This window comes from Pseudochaenichthys georgianus, unplaced genomic scaffold, assembly GCF_902827115.2.
Source record: "Pseudochaenichthys georgianus unplaced genomic scaffold, fPseGeo1.2 scaffold_373_arrow_ctg1, whole genome shotgun sequence".
Lineage (NCBI taxonomy): Eukaryota > Metazoa > Chordata > Actinopteri > Perciformes > Channichthyidae > Pseudochaenichthys > Pseudochaenichthys georgianus.
The window spans coordinates 178,816-188,092 of record NW_027262963.1 but is presented as its reverse complement, the minus strand read 5'-3'; the positions used below and the strand labels follow the sequence as shown (position 1 = coordinate 188,092).

Below are 9,277 nucleotides of genomic sequence, written 5' to 3'. Positions count from 1 at the left end.
GATGGCTTTTCAAACGAGTCGTTCAAAAGAGAAGAGACTCAAAGAAACACGAAGCAAGACCTGCAGGTTTCTGGGAGTTTGATCCAGATGTTTGGAGAGTAACAACTGGACTACTCCAGGTTTAGTTCTGGTTCTGGAGACAGAAAGCAGACCTGAAGACCTGAGAGTTCTGGTTCTGGGGACAGAAAGCAGACCAGAAGACATGAGAGTTCTGGTTCTGGGGACAGAAAGCAGACCAGAAGACCTGAGAGTTCTGGTTCTGGGGACAGAAAGCAGACCAGAAGACCTGAGAGTTCTGGTTCTGGGGACAGAAAGCAGACCCAGAAGATCTGAGAGTTCTGGTTCTGGAGACATAAATCAGACCCAGAAGACCTCAGAGTTCTGATTCTGGGGACAGAAAGCTGACCAGAAGACTTGAGAGTTCTGGTTCTGGGGACAGAAAGCAGACCTGAAAACCTGAAAGTTCTGGTTCTGGGGACAGAATGCAGACCCAATAGATCTGAGAGTTCTGGTTCTGGGGACAGAAAGCAGACCCAGAAGATCTGAGAGTTCTGGTTCTGGAGACAGAAAGCAGACCAGAAGACTTGAGAGTTCTGGTTCTGGGGACAGAAAGCAGACCTGAAAACCTGAAAGTTCTGGTTCTGGGGACAGAATGCAGACCCAATAGATCTGAGAGTTCTGGTTCTGGGGACAGAAAGCAGACCCAGAAGATCTGAGCGTTCTGGTTCTGGGGACAGAAAGCAGACCCAGAAGACCTGAGAGTTCTGGTGCTGGGGACAGAAAGCAGACCTGAAGACCTGAGAGTTCTGGTTCTGGAGACAGAAAGCAGACCCAGAAGACATGAGAGTTCTGGTTCTGGAGACAGAAAGCAGACCAGAAGACCTGATAGTTCTGGTTCTGGGGACAGAAAGCAGACCTGGAAGTTCTGGTTCTGGGGACAGAAAGCAGACCCAGAAGATCTGAGAGTTCTGGTTCTGGAGACAGAAAGCAGACCTGAAGACTTGAGAGTTCTGGTTCTGGAGACAGAAAGCAGACCTGAAGACTTGAGAGTTCTGGTTCTGGAGACAGAAAGCAGACCTGAAGATCTGAGAGTTCTGGTTCTGGAGACAGAAAGCAGACCTGAAGACTTGAGAGTTCTGGTTCTGGAGACAGAAAGCAGACCTGAAGACTTGAGAGTTCTGGTTCTGGAGACAGAAAGCAGACCTGAAGACTTGAGAGTTCTGGTTCTGGAGACAGAAAGCAGACCTGAAGACTTGAGAGTTCTGGTTCTGGAGACAGAAAGCAGACCTGAAGACTTGAGAGTTCTGGTTCTGGAGACAGAAAGCAGACCTGAAGATCTGAGAGTTCTGGTTCTGGAGACAGAAAGCAGACCTGAAGACTTGAGAGTTCTGGTTCTGGAGACAGAAAGCAGACCTGAAGACTTGAGAGTTCTGGTTCTGGAGACAGAAAGCAGACCTGAAGACTTGAGAGTTCTGGTTCTGGGGACAGAAAGCAGACCTGAAGACCTGAGAGTTCTGGTTCTGGGGACAGAAAGCAGACCTGAAGACCTGAGAGTTCTGGTTCTGGGGACAGAAAGCAGACCTGAAGACTTGAGAGTTCTGGTTCTGGGGACAGAAAGCAGACCTGAAGACCTGAGAGTTCTGGTTCTGGAGACAGAAAGCAGACCTGAAGACCTGAGAGTTCTGGTTCTGGAGACAGAAAGCAGACCTGAAGACCTGAGAGTCAGCTGTGAGTGATCCTGAACATACTGATCTTTGTGTTCAGGGGGGGGGGTATCACTCCTGCAGAGCACACAGAGACACTGAGGAACCAAAGAACCAGAACCCAAAGCCAGCATAGAGAGGTTCAGTGAATGTGGTTCTGAAGGTGTGGAGGTGGGTCAGTGAGTCAGAGGAGACTCTGTAGAAGGAGAGAGAGCCAGCAGGATGATCCAGATACACTGCTACTCTACCAGAGGAGGAGGAGGAGGAGGGAGGAGGAGGAGGAGGAGGAGGAGGAGGAGGAGGAGGAGGAGGAGGAGGAGGAGGAGGAGGAGGAGGAGGAGGAGAGGTGCTTGTTCCTCTCTCATTGTGCCAGACAGAGTAACCTCTGGGAGAGCACTCCAGACTCCAGGACTGATCATTCCCTCCAAACCCACCGTCCCCTCCCCCTCCTCTCCTCCTGATTCCTCTGTAAGTCACTGATATAGAAACCCTTCCTCTCCTCTCGACCTCCCAGTAGCAGCGACCAGTCAGAGCTTCTCTGCACATCAGCTGAGGCCAGGACTCAAACCTCTCTGGATGATCAGGATAGTTCTGCTCCTCTCTCTCCCATGTCACCGTCCTGTTGTCCTCAGACAGTCGGAGGTCTCTGCTCACCGTGTTGGAGTCCGGTGTGAGTCCACAGGAATCTGAGGAGAGACACAGCAGGTGTTAAAGGTTATTGATGTCCCTGATGTCTCAGGGTGAAGATGCTCAGGATGAAAACACTCACACTTCCTGAGGCCTGGCCTCAAGAACCGGACTGCAGCAGGCTCCAGGCTGAAAGCAGAGGGGGTCAGTTAGTCTTTGAATGCTCTTACATGTCCACAGACTGCCCCCCCACATCACTCCTGTTCCAGCTCCACACTCAGGATGGAGTATGTTGATCACTGCCAGACACTCCAGCCCCCCCACACATTATTTCACCTCAATCTTTATTTCAAACAGATTACAGGATAACAAATGTGAAAGCAGAACAGCGTATTGTTAGAATAAAGTATGTATCAATGTTCATCATCATAATAAGGAATCCTCTGTGTGCGAAGGGAGCAGGAGGAAGCATGCTCATTGGTCCCCTACTTACTGCTGATCAGTGATTATCCTTTCAATCATGTCTGCAAGTTATTCCTACTCACATATTTACATTTACACATTTACAATCACTTCTCCTCTTCAATCTCCTGTCTTCATTCTCATGCTCTCCAGAGAAGTGTTTCTGTGCATCCTTCAAAGTGAACGCTATGTGTGCTTGTTGAGCTCCTGCTCCAAAGCCCCCCCCACAGATCGTTCTGCTCCTCTCAGAGTTCTCCTGACCTTGAGTTGTTCCAGACCTCCTCTCAGATGAGACCCCCCTCTCTGTCTGTGAACAACGTCTGTGGTTTCCTAGCAAGGAGACGATCTCTTGCTCTGTGCACGATGCACTTTGAAATGTAACCAGATCGCTGATGTGTATTTTAGACGGCGCAGGTGTTCAGGTGAGGTTTTCTCTGGTGCGTGTTTCCAGTAGAGAAACACTCTCTTATTCAATCATTGAAGTTAATGATGTGGTTCTAAAATAACTCAATTATCCTTTTAATTAAAATACGCTGAAAGGCAGGAATGTTTGGAACTTGCATGTGAAGCTAACGTTTGTTTGTATTTGTGTTTTCAAGGTTTTCAACCTGATGAAAATGATTGGAGTTGTCAAATAATATAATAATTGTTAAAAATAAAGACAAAAAAGAATAAAATCTGAGTTGTCCAAGCGTCCTCTGTTGCCCTCCAGCCTCTCAAGTTCAACTAAATCACTATGTACCCTAACCCTGAAGAACTTGACACTCAGAGTATATCACGGTGTGAGAGTATCACTCAGAGTATATCACGATGTGAGAGTATCACTCAGAGTATATCACGATGTGAGAGTATCACTCAGAGTATATCATGATGTGAGAGTATCACTCAGAGTATATCACGATGTGAGAGTATCACTCAGAGTACATCACGATGTGAGAGTATCACTCAGAGTATATCACGATGTGAGAGTATCACTCAGAGTATATCACGATGTGAGAGTATCACTCAGAGTATATCACGATGTGAGAGTATCACTCAGAGTATATCACGATGTGAGAGTATCACTCAGAGTATATCACGATGTGAGAGTATCACTCAGAGTATATCACGGTGTGAGAGTATCACTCAGAGTATATCACGGTGTGAGAGTATCACTCAGAGTATATCACGATGTGAGAGTATCACTCAGAGTATATCACGATGTGAGAGTATCACACAGAGTATATCACGATGTGAGAGTATCACTCAGAGTATATCTGTAAGGATTTGCAGTACTCCATTCCTTCTGCTTCCCTTTTTGTTGTCTGTCTGTCTGTTTGTCTCCCGGGCTGGGCGTGGCTGACCTACTTCTGGTTCCTGCCAATTCATCTCCGCAGCTGCTTCTCATTCATCCTGATCATCTACTCATCCACACCTGCTTATTAACCTGGTCTCCTCATCCAGTCTTCACCAGTTCGTCGTCAAGGTTACACTGGTAAACATATTGCTTTCTAGCTTAGCCTGACACAACTCTGGAATCAGTTTGTGTCTTACCTGTTTGTCTCTCTATCCAGAGCCCATCATCACCTCCTCCGCTAGCCACGTCCAGCCACTTCCTCGTCGGATTCATCCGCTCTCCACGCTACCCGCTCCAGCCTGCTCGCTCCCTCGCTCTGAAACCCCTGCTCGCCACACTCCTGTCTGGTAGGACAAACACTAACTCCTACTCCAACCTACTCGCTCTCGGGAGCGTACAGACTCAGGCTCAAGCCACCTCTCATCTGCCTGGCGATATCCCCAGCTCACTCCGGAGCCTCGGCTGAGGATCTCCATTCCCTCGCTTTTGTATCCCCTTTCCTGGACTATATTACACAGTTAGTATCCCCTGTCACGATTAGAAAATAAACCTTTTGCTACAAACTCCTGTTTTTCTGTCCGTGTTTGTATTGTGGGTTCAGTCCTGAAAAGCGATCACGGAGCTTAACAATATCACTCAGAGTATATCACGATGTGAGAGTATCACTCAGAGTATATCACGATGTGAGAGTATCACTCAGAGTATATCACGATGTGAGAGTATCACTCAGAGTATATCACGATGTGAGAGTATCACTCAGAGTATATCACGGTGTGAGAGTATCACTCAGAGTATATCATGATGTGAGAGTATCACTCAGAGTATATCACGGTGTGAGAGTATCACTCAGAGTATATCATGATGTGAGAGTATCACTCAGAGTATATCACGATGTGAGAGTATCACTCAGAGTATATCACGATGTGAGAGTATCACTCAGAGTATATCACGATGTGAGAGTATCACTCAGAGTATATCACGATGTGAGAGTATCACTCAGAGTATATCACGATGTGAGAGTATCACTCAGAGTATATCACGATGTGAGAGTATCACTCAGAGTATATCACGATGTGTTCTCCAGAGTGTGTCTTGCTTTCCCCAACAGTGCGATCGTCTTAGCCAGTTTAGCTTTGACGTGATGGATATGAGGTTTCCAGCTGAAGTTGCGCTCTAACACTAAGGAACTTGTTTACATATACTCTTTCTATATTTGTGTTGTCTAGGATTAACCTGAGGATTTGTTTGATGTTTTCCAAAGAGCATAATCTTTGTTCTGCTTTATTTAATGATCATTTGTTCTCATCAAACCAATGCTTGACTTTAATCATGTCTGCTGTTATTCCCTCCATCAGCTGTTTCAAACTGTCACCAGAACAACACATATTAGTATCATCTGCAAATACAATACATGTCAATATATTTGATACTCTGCAGATATGGTTGATGTATATGATGAACAGCTGTGGACCCAACACGGACCCCTGAGGTACTCCACACGTTACGTTCATGTCTTCTGATTTATGTTCACCTCTTTCTCAAAGTGTTGTCTGTGGCTTCAATAATCCCTCAGCCAGTGTAATCCCACCCTCTGATGCCACACCTTTCCAGTGCCGTCAGTAACACGTTGGATCTATGGTGTCACATGCTTTCTGCAGCTCTATCAATATTCACACTGCTTGTTGTTGATTGTCCAAGCAGTTTGCTATTTGCTCACTTAATCCCATCAGTGCCGTACATGTTGATCTGTCTTTCCTGAATCCATATCGACTGTCGTCCAACAGCTGATGTGTTTCCATGAAACTGTCAAGTCTTTTTGTAAAAACCTTTTAAGGATGAAAGTGGGAGAGCAGAGAAACATGTGATGCGTGTCTCGGTGTTTATCCCAGTTTGATATCATGGTATAACTTTAGCTATTTTCATTTCATTAGGGAATGTACCAGATGGAAAAGACAAGTTACAAAGATGTGTCCATGGTTCTGCAATTTCTTCAATAATGTTTTTGACTCTAATCAAATCGATATGATTCCAATCGGTCGAGGACTTGCTTTTACATTTACAGTGTCTCTGATTTCTCTTTCTTCGCCTGCTCTGAGGAACAGAGAGCTGTTGTTTTCATTCCAGAGGTCTGTATCTTCCCCTTTAGTTGTTTCTACGCTTTGCATTCTTTCTGCAGATCCGGCCCCACATTCACAAAGACTTGGTTCAAACCATGAACCACTTCTTCTGTGTTATTGATAACATGATCTTTGTCAACAAGAAACTCAGGGTAACCTGAACTCTTTGCTCCGTTTCTAACAACACTATTAATACCTTCCATCAACCTTTCTGATTATTCTGATTATTCTTAGTATTTCATTATAGTATTCTTTCTTACTTATTCTCATAATATTGGTTCATTTATTCTTCTATCTTTTATATTTATTTTCTGCTTCTGAAGTTCTATATTTGATGAATTGTCTTTACATGTATCGTGTATTTTCTTTTTGCAGGCATTGTTTGGGCCATAAGTTTCTACCTCCTCCATCAGACTGAGTGCCTCTCCATACCTGAGCGTGTCCAGTCCAGCAGACAGCAGCCTCCCCCCTGAGGCTCCTGGATGATTGTAGCTCAGGTCCAGCTCTCTCAGATGGGAGGGGTTTAAAGCTGAGGCCAGAGCATCACAGCCTTCCTCTGTGATCAGACAGCCTGACAGCCTGCAGACACACAAACAAGCCGTCAGATCATCTGAGGGTCCAGGACTGGAAGGGGGCGGGGCTTATTACTGCATCACCTCTGGGTCATCTCTACACCCACAACTCCAGTCACTGCTTCACAGTTCAACTGGACAGCCATGGTAAGGGTCTTATTGATATGAACAGATCACAAAACAAAGGAATAGAGGATCATGTGAACAAAGACAAGAGAGATGACTACGAGAAGATCTGCAGCCGACACACTCTACTACAGTTTGGACATCAGACCTCCAACACCACCAGGCAGATCGTCTCAGACGCTCACAGTGTGGCCTATCAGGGCTGCTCGTTGTGGAGATAAATGTAGTATTTCAGAAATCATCCAGAGTGTTAGACACAGAATAATGAAATGGTGTTTATCCAGCTCCGCCTCAGCTCCTGCTGGCTGGTCCTAAGGCGTCCCAGGACACAAATTAAATCACTCGGCATGTTCTGTCTCTTCAGAGCTCCTCCCCCAATCTCTGAGGCCCAGTCAGCCTGCAGAAGAAGCTTTAGTCTGACGCTCAGTGAGACTGCTTGTATCTGTGGTCTCATCCTTTCAGTGACTACCTAAAGCTCGTGACGGGGAGTAAGGGTTGGTCGCAGACGGACCTCCAGCTCAGCTTCCTCTCTCTTAACGATTGTGTACACCGCCTGCATCACTGCTGACTCTGCAACAGACCGCCTGTCCATCTAACGCTTCATTTGACCCTCCCTCGTTAACGAGACCCTGAGATAGTTGAACTCCTCACTTTGGAGAGAAACTGGCCGTTTCTCAATGTCGAGTAAAGCTGCTGCAGAGCCACTATTTCAAGCATACTACATCATCGAGTAGCGCCGGAGGACTGTTTGAATGCCCAGCATTCGGCGCCACTCGATGTCGTAGTATACTTGAAATAGTGGCTCTGCAGCAGCTTTACTCGACATCGAGAAACGGCCGCTCACTGCCAACCCGGAGGAAATTCATTCTATCCAGGATCACGGTTTTCAAAGCTACTCAAGCTGTCATATTTCACAAATGGGTACTACAAAATATATGTAACACATTTGTTTTAGTGAGTTGCTAAAACAAAGCTAGCTAAGGCTTTGGCTAAAGTCACTTGGTTAAATGTAGCTAACCGAAATATGACACATGCATGTGAACGTGTGTTCTCTCATTGCTGCGTTACAAAGATACAGATGTGAGAGATGGCTTCCCACAGCACAGCAGCATGGCTGATGGTGGTATGGACTTGTATTGCTGGCTGAGTCAAAGTGTTCTGGTCTCTGACCTGAGAGTCTCCAGTTCACAGAGTGGACTCTCCAGTCCAGCAGACAGCAGCTTCACTCCTGAGTCCTGCAGGTCGTTGTTACTCAGGTCCAGATCTCTCAGACTGGAGGACTGGGAGCTGAGGACTGAGGACAGAGCTGCACAGCTTCTCTCCGACAGCTTGCAGCCACTCAGCCTGAAGAGACGATGAGGACAACAGTTATTCAGGAGACAGCAGTGTGTTAAAAACTGATTCACTAAATCAATGATCTCTGTACTCACAGAGCCTTCCTGGAGGCTTTGACGACTGGCAGCAGCCTCAGAAGAGCCTCCTCTGAAGCAGAGTATTTCTTCAGGTCAAACACGTCCAGATCTTCTTCTGATGACAGTAAGATGAAGACCAGAGCTGACCACTGAGCAGGAGACAGACTATCTGTGGAGAGACGTCCTGAACTCAGGGACTGTTGGATCTGCTCCACCAGAGAACGATCATTCAGTTCATTCAGACAGTGGAACAGGTTGATGCTTCTCTCTGCAGACAGACCCTCATCCATCTTCTCCTTGATGTACTGGACTGTTTCCTGATTGGTCTGTGAGCCACTTCCTGTCTGTGTCAGCAGGCCTCGTAGGAGTTTCTGATTGGTCTGCAGAGAAAGACCCAGGAGGAAGCGGAGGAACAAGTCCAGGTGTCCGTTTGGACTCTGTAAGGCCTGGTCCACAGCACTCTGGTAGAGATGTGTTAGTTCAGGTTTGGGTTTGGATCTGAATAGTTTTGGTTTCCTGGAGGTTGTTGGTTCTTCTGACAGCAGGTTGACCCCAGAGCTGATGAAGGTCAGATGGACATGAAGAGCAGCCAGAAACTCCTGAACGCTCAGATGGACGAAGCAGAACACCTTGTCCTGGTACAGTCCTCTCTCCTCTCTGAAGACCTGTGTGAACACTCCTGAGTACACTGAGGCTGCTCTGATATCGATGCCACACTCTGTCAGGTCGGACTCGTAGAAGATCAGGTTGCCTTTCTGCAGCTGCTCAAAAGCCAGTTTCCCCAGAGCCTCCATCATCTTCCTGCTCTCTGGACTCCAGTGTGGATCTGTCTCAGCTCCTCCATCATACTTGACGTTCTTCACTTTGGACTGAACCACCAGGAAGTGGATGTACATCTCAGTCAGGGTCTTGGGCAGCTCTC

At 46.7% G+C, this 9,277-nt stretch overlaps 2 protein-coding genes across 2 annotated transcripts in view; both read right to left on the bottom strand.

Moving 5' to 3' along the window:
• Positions 1 to 1,682: 1,682 nt before the first annotated feature.
• LOC117442236 (NACHT, LRR and PYD domains-containing protein 3-like) overlaps positions 1,683 to 9,277 on the bottom strand; it is a 123,494-nt gene continuing 115,899 nt past the window's right edge. Inside the window, exons 12-15 of the mRNA XM_071202382.1 lie at positions 8,114 to 8,287; positions 6,678 to 6,824; positions 2,473 to 2,519; positions 1,683 to 2,389 (exon numbers count right to left, since the gene is read on the bottom strand). Coding sequence (XP_071058483.1) covers positions 1,776 to 2,389; positions 2,473 to 2,519; positions 6,678 to 6,824; positions 8,114 to 8,287 — 982 coding nt within the window. The 3' untranslated portion in view covers positions 1,683 to 1,775. The remainder of the gene's footprint in view (positions 2,390 to 2,472; positions 2,520 to 6,677; positions 6,825 to 8,113; positions 8,288 to 9,277) is intronic.
• LOC139433393 (NLR family CARD domain-containing protein 3-like) lies at positions 8,370 to 9,271 on the bottom strand. The gene has a single exon (XM_071202383.1). The coding sequence runs from the start codon at positions 9,249 to 9,251 to the stop codon at positions 8,370 to 8,372; it is 882 nt and encodes a 293-aa protein (XP_071058484.1). The 5' UTR covers positions 9,252 to 9,271.

What these genes read in the sequence shown, in the direction of transcription:
- LOC139433393 (XM_071202383.1), bottom strand. Translation starts at nt 9,251, where the DNA reads ATGTACATCCACTTCCTGGTGGTTCAGTCCAAAGTGAAGAACGTCAAG.